Consider the following 20,590-nt stretch of genomic DNA (forward strand, 5'->3'; position numbering starts at 1 on the left):
ACAGAGCCAACCAATTACAAAAAGGCTTTCACAAACGACATAGGAGAAGTGACACACCTTCTTTCCTCCTCCTCCCCTCGCTCCCGCCTTCTCCTTATTCATACCAGAAGCGCCTCAGCTCTGATTGGCTGGAGCGCGGTGCTGTATCAGCCAATCACAAGCCAGGTCGTGCTCCTACGTCACTGGGAGCATTATTCGTGGAGAGACCGTGACTATGATTGGTCCCTTAACCGTAAGGTTTTAATTTTGAATTTTTCTTCATAACGAGGGCGAGGCCACTACCTGGACTTCATCTAATCCCCGGGCTTTTAGTCTAGTAAGTGCAGGGATACTCTGTTACCTGGGCTCGCGTCTTCCGTGGCTGTGCCTGTTGCTGCTTATGTTCCTAGTTTACCAAGTTGGGGACTTTGGCTGGACTCGGAGGGCAGACTGAGCGGGGCAGACGTTTGAGACGGTTAAGAAGTGGTATGCCGGGTTCCAATCTAACTATATATCTATTTTTTAATCCTTACCCGAAGATATGTTTATTGATTTCAGAGAGAGAGGAAAGGAAGGAGAGAGAGAAACGTCGATCGGGTTGCATCCTACCGGGAATGGAACCTGCAACCTAGGTATGTGCCCTGACCAGGATCAAACCCACTAACTTTTGGTGTAGGCGAGGATGCTTCAACGAACTGAGCCACTGGGCCAGGGCGGTGCAGGTTCTTTTTAATTGGCCTTAATATCTTTTCAAAACAAGGGAGCTAAAAAGCAAGAATACTTTTCAATTTAAAAAAATAGGAAAAATGCTTTGCATGAAAGAATGAGCTTTTCTGCCAATAGGATTAGCAATTGGAATATTACGTAATCCAGCAAAAACAACCGTATGTCTCATTACTCTTTTGGAAAGGGGACAAGTATACGTGTTTTAAACTCAAGGAAGACTGCTGTATATTCTTTACATTCTAAAATTGTCCTCTATAGAGTATCTAATACTTTTTAATAAAGCAACGATAAAGACAAACCTTAGCTTGCTGAGTCCTCTGTTCTGTTTGAGGTAGGAATTATCTTCAGTTTTTGATAGACCTGTGATTACTTTTTAATGGAACATTAACTTGAGAATATCTCAGACTGCACCGTTTGACACTTACAGATTTGACATAGTCTCAAAATTCTCTTCATGTGCTAATTACTGTAGTTAATTAGAAGGCTATTAGAGTGACTGTCTCTCTCTCTCTCACACACAATCACACACACAGCCAGAGAAGAAAAAGGAGAAAATATGATTTAGTTATTAGAATTTTTTCATTGAAAAATAATCTAAATGACATCAGCTTTCATGACTCTTGAGAAATTTGAATGCATGGGCATTCAAATTGGAACAACCACCAGGAAACAGCTAGAAAGAGATGGTCCATTTCCAGAATGGTAGTATTCTATTTTTCAAGCTAATAATAATACATATCAAAGGTTAACTGTCAACTACTAATACAAGGTCTATTATTGTTAGAAACAACAAAAAAATGACAGCCCTCTGAATTGTCTCCCTGCAGTCCTGACTCCCACTTACCAAAGGCAACACTATCCACTCTTGTAGATATTTACCTCTTTCTGGCATTTACCTCCAGGTTTCTAAATTGCATGCTTGTAGTACTGTTTCTTTTTTTTTTCAATTTTAGACATTATATAAAGTTAGACAACTACTGATTTCTACTTTATCTTTCTACCCAGTATGCTTAAATCATCATTTTTGAATAAACATTCAATGCTTACACTATTAAATATTGTGTAATAAGGGAACATATAGTATTACTATAATTATATTTTTCTTTGTACAACTTTTTCCTAACCATTTTTATATGCTTATTTTTTTAAGCACTTAGCAGTAATTTGGCCCCAACTTTACGAAAGTACAGGCAACTCCTCTAGAATGCAGAAATACATTGGGAAATTTATCTGCTTCCTTTTTTTTTTTTTTTTTTTTTTGCCTTAGAGACATTGTTACTGAAGTCCTCTGTTACCCCTGCTCACTTCGCTGGCTGTATCCACTCTAAGCCAGGGGTCAGCAAACTACTGTTTTTATACGTCTCATAAACAAAGAATGGTTTTACAATTTGTAATAGTTGGGGGGAAAAGTCCAAAGAATAATATTTTGTGACACATGAGAATTATATGAAATTCAGACTTCAGTAGGCACTAATAAAATTTGTTGGAACACAGCCACCTTCGTTTGTTTAAGAATTGTCTGTAACTGGCTTGGTGCCACAGTGGCAGAACTGAGTGGTTTTAACAGAGACCAGATGGCTTGTACAGCCTGAAATATTTATTATCTGTCCCTCTAGGGAAGAGGCTTGCTGACCCCTGTCCTATGCCTGCTTCAAAGCTGTCTTCCCAGGACTTGTGGTCACCATGATCCTAGAAATTCCCATTAGTTATCTTCATTCTGTCTCACACTTGACTGAGAGTTTGGCCAGGTATAGATTCTAGGATGGAAAACATTTCCTTTGGAATTCCAGTGTGGCTGTTGAAGACCGACGCCATTCTATTCTCAGTCCTCTCTGTGTTTAGGCTTTTCCCCCCTTCTGGAAGCTTTGAGTATCTCTTTATTTTTGGTGTTCTAAATAATAGCCATAGATGATATAAATGTTGGTCGATATTTTTGTTTATGGAGTAAGAGAAATGCAAAACACCAAGATTTACGTTAGACTTCACTTTAGTTGTGTAGGCCACTTCTTTGATGAATCAGGTAATAGTTTTCAAATACTGGAATAATACCCCTCAATTTTTTGTGCTGTTCACAATGTAATGACCACAGACAAGACGCACTTTTAAGTTTAATCTGCCTTATTAACATTCTTAATAATCACTTTCTGAATCAACAAAATAATAAATCAAGCCCTAATTTGTAGTATTTTGTATTTGTGGTGTAAATACTCCTACCATGACCAATTTCAAGTTTCCAATGTGAAATGACTGCAGAGCTGGGGGAAAAATGAACAGCAATACAGCATCTATAGCATTTGGTACAATAAGGTAAACAACCTCAAGAATATAGATAATAGTTATATTCATAGAAATCATTAGTGACGCATTTTGTATACTGACTCCTTTGTAAAATAAATGATCTAATTGTAAATTTACAGAATTTAATTTTAAGAGCGGATCCTGAAAGTGTAGCAGTTGCCAACTCCAGGGCACCATTGGAGTGGAGGTAAAGATATGGAGTCAGTCCACCGAGTTAAACCAGAATGTCCAGCTCCTCTGCAAAGTCTACTTTCATAACTTAGACGCTGGTGAATATAGGGAAAAAAGGAACTGAGCGGGGCAGGAAGCCAGTTCTCTGTTAGACATCAAGGGTAGAGAGGGAGGTTACCATGGAAGACTTGGATTCTGGGCATCTCAACCAGCGAACTCAGCCTTGAATAGCAGTTTCCAGTTACATTTCTTCATTCGTGGGCATGGATTTGATGACGTTTATTTAACCTTATTTTCAGGCAGTCACAAGATTGCTGCTTCTTCCAATGCTTTCCCAAATATCTGCATTCCGAGTATTTTTATTTTGTATTCCCCCCCCTAAAAAAATCAATCCTTTAGACATCCCTTGCATTTAATTGTCCATGCTTGACCAACCTCCGTTATTTCAACAGAAAGAAAAAGTGGTTGAAATTGTTGGCAGTGAAACGGCACCAGGTATTAGACAAGTGGAGTCAGACCAGACCTTGGTTCAGCAACCTCAGTCCTTGAGTTCTAGCTAAGAAAGAATTCAGAGCCAAGACAAACTATAAGAGAAGTTTTATTTAGAAAGTCACAAAGGTGGAAGAAGTAAGCCATAGAAGAAATTGGGCTCAGAACGCAAGTTACAGAGGCAAAAGAAGGGCCCTTGGAGCCTAGAAGGAAGACCGGGAAGGCGGTAGAAAAGGTGCTGGCGTGCTCCACAGAGAGAGCCACAGTAGTCATCGCAGCTGGTCGTAATGTCAGCATGGTGGGTGTCACTTTGCCTGGTTTTGCTGCTTTTCTGGGCCTGGAACTGAGACACAGCTGATGCTTGTATGTTATCTCTAGGGCTTAATGCTTCGAGTGTGGTGTTGCAAGGGTTTGTATGGGGGGTCATTGAGGCCATTCCCCTGCCCCTTGCTCCTCCTCTAAGGGGGTTCCGAAACCACATGACTACTGCTATGCCAGCAGAGGAAAGGTCGGGGTTTAAAACCCAGGACCAGCAACATGCTAGGGGAGGAAAAGGCGCCCTGAGAGCAAAGCGAGGTTCTTGTTTTTCCAGTTTTTCCTGTTGCTTTCCACCTTGGTGACTGTACCTGGCCCATCGTCCTTGCTCCCCGCTCATGCCTGTCTAACTGCCTACCACAGAATCAACTATTTTTTAGTGTGTCTTTCAAGGCTCTAAGAACTGAGGAACACACTCTGCTAATTTGAGACCGGGCAATTAGTTCAATAAGATGCTACTAAGAATCTTTACTCCTAGGAGGCTGTTGATGTATGCACTGTCACATATTGCCATTAGGGGTGTCCTCTGTCAAGTCCAAAGCTCTCGGAGTTATTGCCACTTCTCAGTTTTTACAACCCCCAGCAGGCTGGGGGGCAGGTTCTTCAGTCAGTGGAATCTGAGAGCAGAGCCAGCTTAGAGCTGCATACCAAGTGCTGGAAGGTTACTGAGTGAACAAAAGTGAAATGAATGTGTATTTTAAAGGCTAATTGTTCCTATTCAAATGTAAGTTTGAAGAGGAGGAGGCCCAGCCCTTGAGATCATTTTTAGTTCTGCTGCTTGAATAAAGACATCTTTGTTCCTCTAGGAGCTACAACTGGCTAAAACCAGGGAGGGCCCCTGGGTCTTCACATCAAGCTAACTCTAACTTAATTTTCTTAAGAAAGGAATCCAGAATGAAATATAACTATACTAGATAGCTAAATTGTTTTAAACACTGCTTTAAAATAAATGTTTATTGAAACATCCATGTTTTAGATTTGGGGTAATTGTCATTTTGTATATCACCTACTAATCTGTTACACTGCAATACATCGGAGAGATCATCGTCTTTGGAGACGGACAGGTCTGGACTCAGTACAATGCATTATTGCATTACGTTGGGCAAATCATCTAACCTTTGTAAGCTTTGGTTTATTCTTGCATAAAAGTGAGAATAAAAATCCACTCCCTTAGGAGATCTATCTTGTAGGAGAGAGAGGACTCACTGAGAAAATGTATGTGAAGGTGCCTAAAAGTAAATGAGCGTTGAGTAAAATGGTTGATTTTTCTTTCTTCTATCACCAACGCCACCTATTACACTGGATGCTCAGTAAATGTTATTGGCGAAGTTAATTCCTTTGAGTAACATTTCATTATCCAACTATTGCTATTTTCTCTGTTATAAAGAAAGGGAGTGTCACTGAACTTAATGAAGAAAAGCAAGACAATCAAACCACAATTACTAATGTCATGTCAAAGCCAAAGTCTCTGTGGCAGTTGTTTAAATGTGGGTTTAAATTCTTCTCTACGTTAGAAGACTTCTGGGATGCTGGTAGTGACCTGTTTCCTAATCAAGGTGGTGGTTACAGGGTGTGTTCTAGTTTACTTTGTGATAATTCATTGAACCATACCCTTAAGATGTGTACGTTTTCTATATGCATATAGTATTCTTCGAGAAAAAAATGTTAAGTGTTTTTTCTCTGCAGAAATCATGCTTAAGTTCAAACAACAAAGAAGAAAGCTGAAAACAAAAGCCAAAAGATTATTGAAAAAAAGAAAAGCCCCTCACTTTCAGTCCAAGCTAATTACACCCCCCCCTCCGCCACCGTCACCGGAAAGGTAAAGGCATAATGTAGAATGGAGAGAACATTTAAACTCCCATCAGTTTAGGATAAAGTTGCTAGTTATAGCAAATGAAAATACAGAATGTCCAGTTAAATTTGAATTTCAGATAAACAATGAATATTTCTGTATTGTCCCATGCAACGTCTTAGTAAGCTAAAATGTATTCATTATTTATCAGAAATTAAATTTTAACTGAGTTTCCTTGAATTTTGTGTGGCAGCCAAAGCTTAGGAGTTCAGATTGTTGGCGGGAGAGCCCTGGTTCTTCTTGCTGAGGCATGTAAAGAATTCTAGATCAGCACATCTATTAGCATGTAATCAGTTTATTAGTGACCCATTCCCATGGAAGAGAACCAGACTGGGTTGGGGGGGGGGGAGGTGAAAAGCAAAGCTGCAGGGCAAAGCAGGGCAGCAAAAGTAAGAGCAGCTGAAGATCAGGGTGGCAAGTCCCCAGGCAGCCTGAGGCTGGGTGGCCAGAGGCCCAGTGGCCCTGTAGGCAAGAGCTTCAAGAGTGCACCGAGCCCAGGAGCAAAAGAGAGAGAGCAAGTCCTTTGTTCTGAGGACTTACATAGTTAGTGGGATGGGAGGGGGAAAGGTACATATTGATTAATGGGTAAATGTGGTGCCAGCTTTCCTGGAGGAATGTGACTACCAAAACTTAGGTATGTGTGGGGGTCTGCCAGCCTGAATCCTTATCTTGCTCCAGACTGCGTTTGTTCATCTTGTTGAAAAACAAATACGTGACAGGAGGCAGTTAATTAAAATTGGGGCACTTTCCACAGTTATTTATGGGCTCTTTCTGTAAGCATCAGGGACTCCCTCGTAAAACAGATAGTGACCAGAGGTAGACAACCAACCAAAGTTGTTTTATGGGCTTCTTCTTTGGGTACCATGGACCCTCTCCCACGTGCCAGGCCTTGGGATGAAAGCACAGTTTCAAGGCTTTCTTTTCCAGACAGTGGAAATGCTACATAGAATTTCAAGGACTTCCCTTCTTTCTTGCTAACGTAGTGTTTCTTGTGATGTTGGAACACCTGGCAATATTATCAGACCAGGCTCAGGACTGCTAAGTTAGCGTGTGAGGCGTGTCGCCTTCCTCCTCCCTGCCTCGGTTTACTAGTCAATCTACCTACTTGGTAAAAGGGTTTCCTGGCAACCAGGGTGCTAGATGCTGCCCAGGAACAGTATTGCAGTCTCAGAGTTCTTCCTATGCAGTCTCCTGCCTCAAAATGAAGTAATAATCACGAGTAATTGTGTAAAAAGTGCACAGTAACTATCTTCTCTTTTCCTAGTCAATTTAATTGCATAAAAATGGTAAAGCAATGAAAGAGGGGTATAAGGCTAGAATTTAAAGTTCAGTTTTGGTGAAGCTTGGTCAGTTATTCACTGGGACTCAGGGCTTAAATGTGCTGTTGAAAGAGTACGAGGTGTCACAATAACATACTCGGTACCTTTTGTTGTTAGAGCTGTCTTTATAGAAAAAAATGAAAACAAACAGGCCCTCAAAAAACGCAGTCATCATATCATTCTCTTCTCTATCTCTCCCAAATATTGAGAAAGCCGCTTAACTGGTCTTTCTGCTTCTGCTCTTGGCCCCTCTGCAGTTAGCCTGTTAAAGTCATGCATGTTGCTTCTCTCCATAAAGCCCTTCACTGTCTTCCTCTCTCAGAGTAAAAAGTACAGTCCTTTGTATGACCCACAAGGCCTTCATGATTTGACCCTGACATTGTTTCCCTCTTCCCTTCTAGTTCTCTACTCAAGTCGTCCTGGCCTCCTTGCTATTCCTCAGAACACCGCAAGCTCCCATCTCAGGGCCTTCGCACTTACTGTTGCCCCTGCCACACTGCTCTTCCCCCGGGGTTTTGCACTGCCAGCTTCTTTACTTCCTTTATTTTTTTAAGATTTTATTTATTTATCTTTAGAGAGGAAGGGAAGGAGAGAGGGAGAGAAACATCAATGTATGGTTGCCTCTCGTGCATACCCTGCTGGGAACTGGCCTGCAACCCAGGCATGTGCCCTGACTGGGAATTGAACCGCGATCCTTTGGTTCGCAGGCCCACGCTCAGTCCACTGAGCTACACCAGCCAGGGCCTACTTCCTTTAGGTTTTTGCTTCCCCAAAGTCCCCTTCTCAGTTTGACTTTTCTTGGCTACCCTATCTAAAACATCACCTCCATGTCACATTTCCCCTCTCTTGCTTTACCTTTTTCTCATTAGTATTTATTCACTAACAATTCAAATCTATTTATTTATTTATTTATTTATTTATTTATTTAGACCTTCCTTCCATGAGACTGTAAACTCCATGAGGGTCGGGTTTTTGCTTGTTTTGTTCATTACTGAATCCCTGATGCCTATTTGCTTACTATTTTATTTATTACTGTTGATTTACTCAACAAATATGTGTCGCATATGTGAATTCCAGAATTCTAGAATTTGACTTTCATTATCCTCTGTTCCTGACTTGTACTATAAAACCAGCTTGTCGTTGAATTAAAGGCTTTTCTCCCAACTCGGGAGTTTTTAAAATTTTATGTGGTTTTGTCCTACAGAGTGATTATTTCTTCCACAAATATACCCCTTAGCAGAAGCTGGCTGAGATCCTGGAGCTTCACATTTCCCAGTATCAAAGATGTGGTTAAACTTTGGACGAGGAGGGTATGGTCTCTATACAACTGGTGCCAGAACCGCACAGCCCAGGTATGGGTCTGACGTACCTGTTTTCAGCAGTACAGTGGTTTTTCTGCATGTTTGCTCTGTGCGTACGCCAGGTCAGCAGGGCACTCAGGCTAAGCTCAGATGAGTTGTGACTGTGGGGTCATGTCTGCCTTAGTTTTTATAAAACATACATCAAGCCACTTTTCTGTCCTCTTTCCTTGTCCTTATCTTACTGCTCATCAGAGTCAGGCTTGTATGTTTTTGAATTCCAGAGTTTAGAAGTATTGAAAGATACCATCTTTCCTTCCCGTTTCTGCCACCGAGAACTTGATAGTCTGAAACAACGGTTTTGCATTTTGGAAAGTGAATTGTGCAAGCTCCAGGAAGCACTGAAGGTTAGTATTGTCGGGTAAAACACAAGTCTGGATCTAGGTAAGGAGGAAAGGGGTTGTCTCCCATAGGAATCCTAATGCACTTTCGCTAAAGACGGAATGACTGTAGGAGAGGGCTGGTCCTGGACCTGCTTGCTCTCAGATCTGCTCCTGAACACTTTGAGGCTCTGCCATGTTTTGCAGGGATGCTGACCCCCACGTATTGCAGGAATTATAGGGCTCTGTTTCCCACACTGACGCCTATAGGCCATATTTCCGAAGCTCTATGTCACCTGGTTCCTGGTTGCACTGGGCTCATGGTAGACACTGGTGAGAGACTAGAGGGAAGGAGAAGATGGAGTGTTTTTCCCTTTCATTCTCTGTGTCAGGCAATTTCTCCAGCAGTGATTGTAGTTGTCTCTCAAATTCCAGCTCCCACAAGGTAAATCTGCCACATTGCTTGATCTCTGGGATAACCTTGCTCCAGAGATCTGGTTCTACTGCTCTTTCCTTTGTCCCTCCAGTCTCAGGGTATTCATAGCTTTCTGCAGTTGCTAACTTCTGGGCTGCTATTCCCTGTGAGCTTCTCAGCTCTTCCATCAACAGTGGAACCAACTGCCTACATTACGTTCCCCCCTCTCTGAAATCTCAGTGTTATTTTCTGGGCTGATATAGGCAAGAAAAAAACCCTATAAATATCCACCCTCTCCAAACTCTCCTAAGCAAGGAAGGCCTCTATTCTCGACACCCAAAACTCAAAGAGTAAATATCACACTCATTGGTTTGGAGAGAAGCTTCTGAGGTTATAGCCCTGCTCTGAGAATCTGTGCCTCAAGATGAACTAGCCGAAGATGGGAAGGCAAATCACCTCACATCTCTCGGCCCCAGTTTCATGATCTATAAAATGGGAATGATGCCATCTGCAACGGGCCCCCAAAAAGGTGTGTCCAAGTCCTAATCCCTGGAACCTGTAAATACTAGTGTATTTGGGGGAAGGCGGGGGGCTTTGCAGGTCAAATGAAGGCTTTTGAGATGAGGAGATCATTCTATATTGCCTGGATAGACCCTAAATTCAATGGCAAATGTCCTTATAAAAGAGACACACAGGGCAGAACACGGAAAAAGAGGAGCAGTGAGACCACCGAGGCAGAAATCAGAGTGATACGGCCTCGGCCAAGGAATGTTAATAGAGGCAAGGAGTGGGTTCTTCCCTAGAGCCTTGGGGGAGAACGAGGCCCTGCTGACACCTTGATTTTGCACTTCTAGGCTCCAGCACTGTGAGAAAATGAATTTGATTATTTTAAGCCACCAAGTTTGTGATAATTTGTTACAACAGTCGCAGGAAACTAATACACCATCTTACTTCGTAGGGTCACTGTATTCGTTTGCTGGGGTTGCCATAACAAAGCACTGACTGAGGAGCTTGTACAGCAGAAATTTATTTTCTCACTGCTCTGGAGCTACAAGTCCGAGATCAAGGTTGGGTTGGGTTATTTTTCTGAGGCCCCTCACTTTGGCTTTCCTTCTTAGTGTGCCTTCTCATGGTCTTTTCACTGTGCATGTCCATCCCTGGTATTTCCAGTACAGTCAAACTTCCTTTTTTATAAGGACACAGTCAGGTTGAAGGCGAGCCCACCCTGACAGCCTTATTTTCACTTAATCCCCTCTTTGAAGACCCTATCTCCAAATACATTCTGAGGTCCTGGGGACTGAAACTTCAACATATGATTGGGGGAGGGGCATACAAAATTCAGTTGATATAGTCACAGTACAGCCCTTGGCCTTTTTATCAGTTCCTTAAATATACGGTATTCCTGGCTGCTAAGTATTTTTCCCTCTGAATCCCTGAGAGTTCCCTGCTAGGACTCTCTTTCCCCAGTCCTTATCTGCCTCGTACGGTAAATCTCAACTCATCCTTGAGATCATGGCTAAATGTCACTCCCCAGGCTTCTCACTCTTCATGTTCTCAGCACCCTTCATTACTCTGATTGAATTCTTATTTTGTTTGGTTTTGAGTACATTTGGGTGTGTTTAATGTCTGTGTTCCTCACCAGACTGTGAGCCCCATGAGATGGCATTCACACTATGGGCTCACACTGACCTATAGTATGAACGAATGAATGAATGAATGAACGACCGAATTAGTAATAATGAGAAAATATTATGAGGCACATGGTATACTAGGAGAGTATTCAAATTAGTAGCTATTGTTTTAATGAGTCTCAGCTGCAAGAACCAAATTGATCTGTTATCCCTTGGCTAAATGTAGTGTCTTCTTTCAGACTATCTCAGAAAATTCGTCCTGTCCAAGCTGCGGTCAGACCTGCTGCATGAGCGGTAAACTTACAGACGTGCCTGCCGGTGCTCCAACCGCCCCTGGAGAGTCCCGGGCCGTGCTTCCTGCCACACTGCCACAGCCAGCTGGCCCGCTTTCTCCTCCTCTGCCCCTGCCACCTCCACCACCTCCACCTCCTCCTCTGCCTCCACCTCCACCACCCACAGCACCTTTGCTGCTCAGAAGATCCAATCTCACTAAAGCACTTCAGGTAAAAGGCAATCTAGCGAAGGTGTGTTTTCGTCAGTGTGTAATGGAGGAGTAAAGACAAGTGGCCCTTTAAAGCTGGGCTAAGGACTTTGACAGGAAAGCTGTATTCTTTATGACCCTATATCTTGATCACATCAATTATTGTGTTTATAAAAACTCAGGCCACTGGGAACTCACAAAAGCTGGATATAGAGATGAAAGGGATTGGATTTTTTTTTGAGGATACGTGAATGAAACTCAGTAGAGGAGATTTCTGTTGGTTTCTCAGCATACCTTTTTTTTTCTTCAACTAAACCATTTAGTTTCCCTTGAAAACGGTCAGCATGTCTTATTACCAAACGGAAAACCTCCCTGGGGAACCAAAATAAGAACAGAGGATGGCTTAGTGAACTCAGAATAAGAAGAGGTGGCGGGTCCTAAAGCACAGCGCTCGCGGGCTGGAGGAACAGCCTCCATTAGATTTACGTGTCTGCCAAGGGGCCTGGGATGTTTGTGAATCACTAAAATAGTCATGGCCCTGCTTTAAAATCTGCTGACTTTGCACTGTGGATAATGGCTGATTTATAATAGCTGAGTTAGAGCCAGAGCCTATCACTGTTTGCCCTGATGTATATCTCTCTGACTGTGTATTTCCACTCTGTGGGAACTGAGTCTTCTTTTTATGTAGTTCAGATAAACTTCCCTTTGATTCAAGGAACTACTTCAGCTCCTGACTTATTGTAATGACTCCTGAGGAAGATGCATGGCTGCAGGGAACTAGTCCATCTCTCATTATCAAAGCTCTACCTTTTCATGAATGCTTTCAATAGCTTTAGTATCTTTGGGTACTGAAAACGGTATCATTCTTGGTTGAGTGAAAAGAATTCGGTAGGTGCCTAGGGTAAATAAGAGTGAACTTCTAACTCTAGGACATTAAAAACTACATTTGGCTTTGCATTTGACTAGGTGTCACCGATCCAAATTGAATTCTAATCTCTCCATGTGTTTTAAGGCTGGACCATTAAAAAAAGATGGACCCATGCAGATAACAGTTAAAGATCTACAGACTGTGAAACTAAAGAAAACACAGAGTTTTGATGGAAGGAGGAAGGTATGATATCGTTGGCCATACACAGCCTTTCAGCTCCTGGCCTGGTTGTCCTTTTATAGAAAAAAAAAATACACAAGCCTTATGTAGAGAAGCTATTCCATGGTAAGTACCTGACGTCTTATTTAAGTAGTTGTGGGTCTCTGCAACAAACTATATAGATTCCAAAGTTATTTCATTAGGGCCTTTTTATGTACCAACCATTAGTCTGAATGAAGACAGAGACATACTAGCACTTTGAAGCTTTAGAATAAAAACTTGAGTGGAGTAGCGGATACCTCTTATACATACTCAGTACACAAATGTACATTGTTTCAGCATGTTTACAGTTTGAATATTTTTAATGTGTTTTTAATAATGTGTCATTTTGCAATTAAAGCTTGTCCCATCACCAAAGGCACGGAATCCACTAGTTACGGTCTCTGACCTGCAGCGCGTCACCCTGAAGCCCAACTCCAAAGTGTCATCAACTCGAGTCACACATGTCTTGATGTAAGGAATGACACCATGTTGTTATGCTCTGCCACTACTTAAAGGAGGGATTTTTCTTTTTTGCTTTTTTCTAACTCTAACAATTATATATGTGTACTGTAGAAAAAATGGTATCTACCAAAAAGTTTAAAGAAAACAAAAATCATCCAAAGAACTGTGTCACGTTGAAGATTGCCACCTTTAACATACTGTTATTTATCACTGTAATCTTATCCTAGGGATATAATCTATTGTTTATTATAAGATATGCCATTGATTTAATAACTAATGTTGAGGGGAAAAAATACTATGGGGAATTTTAGTAACTTATACCTCATCAAAATAAATTTTAAAACAGCTCAATTTCAGAAATAATAAAATATGAAAACTAGTGTGTCTTAGAGTCAAGGAAATATAAGGTGTACGTGTGTGTATGCCTGTGCACAATCATAGTGCAGACACAGTCATGACTTTTCCCAGTCAGTGTGTCATGAGCTTCCCTCATCTCATTAAATGTTAGTTTGAAGCATCATTTGACTTCCTTAATATACACAGGTTATAATATGTAAATTTCATGAATAAAATCCTGTTTTCAGACATTTAGGTTATGATTTTCTATTTCTATCATTCTTTTTCTAAAATATAGTTTATTGATTATGCTGCTACAGTTGTCCCATTTCCCCCAGTTTATTCCCCTCCATCCTGCACACCCCATCCCACCCACATTCCCCCCCTTTAGTTCATGTCCTTGGGTCGTATGTATTAGTGCTTTGGCTTCTACATTCCCTCTACCATTCTTAACCTCCCCCTGTCTGTTTTCTACCTACCATTTATGCTTTTTATTCTCTGTACCTTTTTCCCTCTCTCCCTCTCCCACTCCCCCACTGATAACCATCCACGTGATCTCCATTTCTGTGATTCTGTTCCTGTTCTAGTTGTTTGCTTAGTTTGTTTTTGGGTTTGTGTTTTTAGGTTCTGTTTGTTAATAGGTTCTGTTTGAGTTTCTTGTCATTTTGGTGTTCATAATTTTGATCTTCTTTTTCTTAGATAAGTCCCTTTAACATTTTATATATTAAGGGCTTGGTGATGATGAACTCCTTTAACTTGATCTTATCTGGAAAGCATTTTATCTGCCCTTCCATTCTAAATGAAAGCTTTGATGGATAGAGCAATCTTGGATGTAGGTCCTTGCCTTTCATGACTTGGAATACTTTCTTCCAGCCCCTTCTTGTCTGCAAGGTTTCTTTTGACAAATCAGCTGATTTCTCTTATGGGAACTCCTTTGTAGGTAACTCTCTCCTTTTCTCTTGCTGCTTTTAAGATTCTCTCCTTATCTTTAATCTTGGGTAATGTAATTATGATGTGCCTTGGTGTGTTCCTACTTGGGTCCAACTTCTTTGGAATCCTCTGAGCTTCCTGGACTTCCTGAAAGTCTATTTTCTTTGCTGGATTTGGGAAGTTCTTCTTCATTATTTGTTTGAATTAGTTTTCAATACCTTGGTCTTCATCTTCTCCTTCTGGCACCTCTGTGATTCAGATGTTGGAACATTTAAAGAAGTCCGGGAGGTTCCAAAGCCTCTCCTCATATTTTTGAATTCTTGTTTCTTCATTCTGTTCTGATTGAATGTTTCTTTCTTCCTTCTGGTCCAAATGGTTGATTTGAGTTCAGGTTTTCATCCCTTCACTGTTGGTCCCTGTAGCTTTTTCTTTATTTCACATAATGCAACCTTCACTGCTGCCTGGGTATTTTTTATGCTGTTGAAGTACCCAGTGAATTCTTGGAATATCCTGATAACCAGTGTTTTGAACTGTGCATTTGATAGGCTGGCTATCTCTTTGTCGCTTAGCTGTATTTTTTTTGGAACTTTGTGATCTGTTCTTTTATTTGGGCCATTTTTTTTGGTCTTGGTGCACCTGTTTATGTAGTAAGGAGCGGAGCCTTAGGTGTTCACCTGGGCGGGGCAACCCAGTCACTGCCTTGTGACAATATATGTGGGGAAGGTGTCTGAGAGGTAACAATGGCACTTGCTCTTCTCTCTGCCGGATTTCATTCACTCTCCCCTGCTACACACAATCAAATTGGGCCCTTTTGGTGCTGATTTCCGGTGGGTGGGCTTGTATACTTTCTAGGACCCTGTGTGCCTCTCCAACAAATTCTCCTGTGAGGCTGGGAGTTTCCCCTGCTGATGCCTCAACCCCCATAGTTGTTTTCAATCAGTGGTTTGAGGCTTTATTTCCCAGTGCTAGGACCCTGGGTTGCATGGTCTGTCTTGCTCCCCAGTTGTTCCTCCTGGTTTATCTGCATGCAAATGTGGGACTGCCCAGTCCGGAAGCCACCGCCTCGCTGGTTCTGCCAGCCGGTGCCAGCCGCTGCCTACTGCCGTGAGTCCTTTCTGCCCAGCTACCCGTCTGTGCCCCTCCTACCAGTCAGGATGAATGTTTCTTCTTTAACTCTTTGGTTGTCGGACTTCCATATGCTTTAATATTTTGTCACTTCTGGTTGTTTTTCATTTTTAAATTTGTCATTGTCCTTGTTTTGGTTGTGCAAGGAGGCACAGTGTGTCTACCTACGCCTCCATCTTGGCCGGAAGTCTTATTTCTATAACTCTTCATTGAACATTTTTGTCTATCATCTATGTGTATAGCTGATTTTTTCCCCTAAGATGCATTTTACACATGTAATTACTAAGAGGTAGTGCTTATAAAAATTATTATATCACCTTATTCTCCTATCAACATTTACTATTATTTTTTAATGAACCAAATAGAACTACTTTTATTTTCTAGGATGTTGCCTATAAAAATGACTACTTTGCTTTGGAAAAAATGATAAAATCTAGAAAGTTCTAACTTTAATGCCTTTATTTTATCAGTACTCCTGGTAAAAGTCAGATAGATCTGCGGAAACTACTTAGAAAAGTCGACGTAGAAAGGTAATATACTCTCTTGTCTTTATGTGTTCTCAATCCATTTGATAATGGCATAAAAAACAGTTTCTAATATTTTCATTACCTTTGCAGGAGCCCAGGGGGGACCCCACTTACCAATAAAGAAAATATGGAAACAGGAACTGGACTGACCCCAGTAATGACACGGGCCTTGAGAAAAAAGTTTCAGGTAAGCCTTAAGGGGGAAAAAAATTTATTTTGGTTCCTTTCTTCAAAATCATTGATTTAGAATCATAATCTAAGCAGCTTTCTTAATAATAATAATTTTCAAATAGCACTTTATGCTTTATGAAATACATATTTAGGCTTCATAAAAGTCTATATGAGATAGAGCAAGGATTATCAAGGATTATCATCTTTACTTTAGCAATGACTGTCTGTTTTTTAAAATTCCTTTATTAAGTGTTGATTAAATAATTCCTATACACCAGACTGTGCTGCAGTACCAGGGATAACGTGGCAAGCAAAACAGACACAGATGTACTGTTTCAGAGCTTTCAGTCTAGTGGCAAAAATAGATGTTAATCAAATAATCACATATATGTATAATTTTGCACTGAAGTAAGTGCTGTGAGGGAAAGGATTCTTTGGGAACCCGTAGAGGAACTTGATCTAGCCTGGCTGATATAGGAAGGATTTCCTTAGGAAGTGATGAGGTAAGACTTGCAAGATGAATAGTCATTAAGTGGGAAGGGTGCCCAAAGGGTATGGGGGTGGGTCCTTCATGGATATCATGGAATAAAGAGGAACTGTGGCCTATCAGGGGAATTGAAAAGTGGCCAGTATGGTTGTAACAGAGGGAGCAAGCTGAACAGACAGGGATAGGGATGTAGCTAGGAGTCGGATCATGCAGAGTTCATGGGAAGATGTCTTGTCAGCTCTTTTGTATTCTACATGTGTGCCCACTCACCAAAATCCAGGACATCAGCTCCCCTTGTGTGAGGTTTTTCCGAGCCCTGTTTGTCCCTGACATCTCCCTGGTCATCAAATCTGTAAGGAGCAGCCTTCCTTGTGCCAACCCTGCTGGAGCGCGGGGACACAAGGCTGCTGGCCTCTTTGGGTATGAAGCTTACATTTCTGTGTCCCTCTGACAGTAGAGAAACACCACAGAACCCTACTTCTGACATTCCCCACCCCGACACTGACCTCCCTTCTTTTCTTCGTTAAGCATCAGTGCCTTTGGCAGGACAGCCTGGTCTCCCTCTTGCTTATTTGACGTGGTCGTCCTGGGCATTATTCAGTATTCTTTGGAGCTGTGGCCAGATTCCTTCCCTCCTCTTAGAGAATCCAGTAGGAATCTACCCCCAGATCACCCTCCTTGGTGATACCACAGATTGTGGAGGGCAGGGGTAGAGGGCAGTGGCCTCCCCGAAGGACTAAGCCCTTTCTTTTCCTTGTTCGTGTCTAGGATCTTTATTGTCCAAACCCCACCCCATAACTACTATAGTGGGCTGGGTGACATAGAAACAAATAAAAATATAATAAATAACATATCCACCTATTGAGCGACAACATCAAGAATAACAGGTAGGATCTATGCTATACATGGGCTCCTCAAAAGTCACTTATGAGGAGGATGTCTAGTAAAACCTGTTACTGGGGACTGAATGACTTTCCCTACCCAGCCCTAGGGCTTCCTTTCTCCTTTAACCCTGAAGCAGTTGCTTTAGTTAGGTCTTGCACTTGGCTGCAGGTGACAGAAATCTGACTGTAGAGTCTCAGCCAGCTGGAGGCTTATTTTTCCCACCTACATATTCCCTGGGGAAGTAAGCAGTCTGCACAGCAGCGTCACCACGTCATCACGGCTCTCCCATCTCTAATGTGTGGCCTTGATTAGGGTGCAGCGTGGCTCTACTTCCTGGATTCTCACGTCTCCATTCTAAGCAAAATAAGAAGGGCAAAGAACAACGGGGTGTGCTCGCTAAGTTGTCCCTCATCTCTTTAAACAGTTGCTACCCAGGAAGTTCTGATTGTATCAAGAAAACTGGGAAAATGGGTTTTCAGAATCCGCATGCATTGCTGCCTTGCACAAAGTCTGGCTTCTGTTAGTGAGGAAGAAGGAGAACTGTGTTGGCTACAGGAACATAATCCACATTATAACTGAGACCCCCTTTTTTCCCCATAGCTGGCTCACCCCAGAAGCCCAGCTCAAACTCTGCCACTTTCTACAAGCAGCTTTGATGAGTAAAACCGATGGTAACTCTACCTGACTCCATGTGATATCCATAAAATATGCTGATGAAATCACCTCACTCCTTTTGTAAACATGTAGTATGTATAATTATTCTAATATATAATTTCATTTAAAGAATTACGGTATGTATGGAGCCCGTATATACTGTGGTGTAAAGGGGGTGTTTGGATATTTTCTAGTTGGCATGATCAGTAAGAGAATAGAATGGAAAATACAATCCCCAAAGCGATGTTTATCCTAGAATTACTCAATTTGGGGTAGAGAGGTTGTTCAAATATAACTAGATGATTGTAATTTGTATTCTTTGGGTGCATGTATAACCTTAAGACAATAACCTAGTTCCCATTCATCTTGGGTATTTTCAGGTAATTGTAAAGAAAAGTGTATCAGCCTGTAAAGCTCGTGCATTCATTAAGTATTACAAACTTGATCAATTAAAAAGACCCTCTGGATTTAGTTTCCATTCAATACAAACAGTTAAGAAGTGAGAACATCCTCCATCCAAACCCAACTATTTTTCAAAAGGTAGGGAAGCAGAAGATCCAATGTGACCTTAAAAATTAGAATGATGATTTCTAATATCTTAAGTAGGTAGTTACCTCCGGCTCACTGAAGTCTGAGATTTCTGTTATTTTGATGTCAGCTGTCCACATTCAAACAGCGAAATCTGAATTTCTTGAAGGCTTGACATAAACCTTTCATTTTTCGCGGAACCCTGTGAAGGATTCTTTGAGGGCTATAGGAGGTTCGCTGTAAGACCTGATATCCTGTCCTCAACAGCCTGTTGATTCAGTAACGGTACTAATGCACCCCTAACTGTGTTTTTGTTCTTTTCTGCCAGTCCAGGGTTGCCAGATTTAGTAAACATGTAACACCTAATCAAATTTGAAATTCATATCAACAGCAAGTAACTTTTAAATATAAATTTGTCCCATTAAATAAATCATTTTTTTTAGTATACATATGTCCCAAATATTGCATGGGACATACGTACACTAAAACAAAATTTATTGTTTACCTGAAATTCACATTTAAGTGGGCATTCTTCATTTTATTTGGTGACCTTGTCCGTCAGTCCCGTACAAAGCTGCCAAGGGTTTCTGGGAGCCCCCAGCTTGTCAGACGTATCTGCTTGGCAGTGGACACTACAGCTTCAGCAAGGATCCCCGCCACCAACGTTGTGACTAACGAGGTGGAAGGGGAACTCGCATTGGTGTGAGTGAAAGCGCCAGACTAGCTTCAATGCTGTGACCTCCACTGTGGCTCCAGGAACAAGGATGGCAGTTCTTTGTGGAGAGTAACCAAGAAGGTTCACGTCTTCACTATACTTTTTAGCCTGAGAGGAAGCAGCTACATAGACGCCATATCTTTGAAATATCCCCTGGCTAGCCTAGGCTAAACAGTTATTTTAACAATTTCCCAAATAAATATTGCTTTGAGATGCCAAATAGTGTTATAAAGTTACCAGACTGGAAAGCAGACCTGGGGAGACTTTTGTTTTTATGACACCCCCACTTATGTTTACTGCACATTAATAAATGAAAATTCAACAGATAATAAAGTTAAGAAACATTTGTGCTTCCAGTGAAAGTTTCTTTTAACTTGCTAGCTACATGTATGCTATGTGTGAATAAAAAGAGCGTTTACTGAGAATAAAGTAGTTGAATATCTGTACAAAATATTTTATGAGGCATTCATAATGTTTCTAATATTAATACACCACTATGTATTATATCAATTTAATTTAAATGATTTGATCGTTCTTATGGAATAAAGATTCATTAAAAATGTAATAGAAGTACTATAGATAAATATTTGTAAAGCTGCTATTGCCATTGTACCAGTATTAAAACGTATTCTACCTTGCATTCATTTACTAACTTTTACGACAGATTTTGTACTGTGCTCATTTGAGAATCCTATAAATGCTATGGCTTCATTAAACTGTTGCTGATTGTACGCTTCCATTGTTTATTTTGAGACTAAATGACAACCTGAGAGTACAAACTACAAGGTGTATCTGGTCTTGTTTTTAGGTAAAGAGCAAAAATTAAAACCTTTGATTTTTCTCTTTTTTAATGTTTTCACTAGAACCATAGCACATACAGAAATGTATATGAAACATAAATATATAAATTAACAAATTATAAAGCAAACTCTCATCTAACCATCAAGAAACATTATCAATGTCTTTATTTTTTATTACTATAAGGTGAAAATTATTCCCCCTCCCCATTTTTTTTTCAATTGTTCAAGTACAGTTAAGCAAACAAAATAAACCATAGCGTTTAGGGATGCATACTTGAGAGCAAAAGTGAGAAATATTTATTATACAAAATGGAGACAACTATAAATGTCTTTAGAAGCTCTGTCTCCCTCCCTATGATAATCCCTTCCCTCTCATTACTGATGCGCTTGTTACAATAAATAGTTCTTGCTTTTGCCCTCTAAATATGCATCCTTAAATGCTGTAGTTTATTTTATTTGCTTCTGAACTCTACATCAATAAAATCAT

The 20,590-nt window shown here is 40.9% G+C and overlaps 1 protein-coding gene across 1 annotated transcript; it reads left to right on the plus strand.

Moving 5' to 3' along the window:
• The first annotated feature begins 207 nt into the window (after positions 1–207).
• Positions 208–19,054, plus strand: PRR11 (proline rich 11). Its single transcript, XM_037070219.1, has 10 exons — positions 208–316; positions 5,665–5,797; positions 8,354–8,501; positions 8,732–8,854; positions 11,113–11,376; positions 12,367–12,465; positions 12,842–12,954; positions 15,807–15,866; positions 15,954–16,050; positions 18,007–19,054. Exons 2-10 carry the CDS (start codon positions 5,670–5,672, stop codon positions 18,067–18,069), a joined length of 1,095 nt encoding a protein of 364 aa, XP_036926114.1. The 5' UTR covers positions 208–316; positions 5,665–5,669; the 3' UTR covers positions 18,070–19,054.
• Positions 19,055–20,590: the final 1,536 nt, after the last annotated feature.

The sequence above is a fragment of the Sturnira hondurensis genome, unplaced genomic scaffold (assembly GCF_014824575.4).
Source record: "Sturnira hondurensis isolate 20B ecotype Veracruz unplaced genomic scaffold, ASM1482457v3 Scaffold0018728, whole genome shotgun sequence".
Taxonomy (NCBI): Eukaryota; Metazoa; Chordata; class Mammalia; order Chiroptera; family Phyllostomidae; genus Sturnira; species Sturnira hondurensis.

What these genes read in the sequence shown, in the direction of transcription:
- PRR11 (XM_037070219.1), top strand. Translation starts at nt 5,670, where the DNA reads ATGCTTAAGTTCAAACAACAAAGAAGAAAGCTGAAAACAAAAGCCAAA. An exon ending in GCCAGAACCGCACAGCCCAG is followed by an intron (nt 8,502 to 8,731) that starts GTATGGGTCTGA and finishes TTTGAATTCCAG; the next exon opens with AGTTTAGAAGTATTGAAAGA. An exon ending in ATCTCACTAAAGCACTTCAG is followed by an intron (nt 11,377 to 12,366) that starts GTAAAAGGCAAT and finishes ATGTGTTTTAAG; the next exon opens with GCTGGACCATTAAAAAAAGA.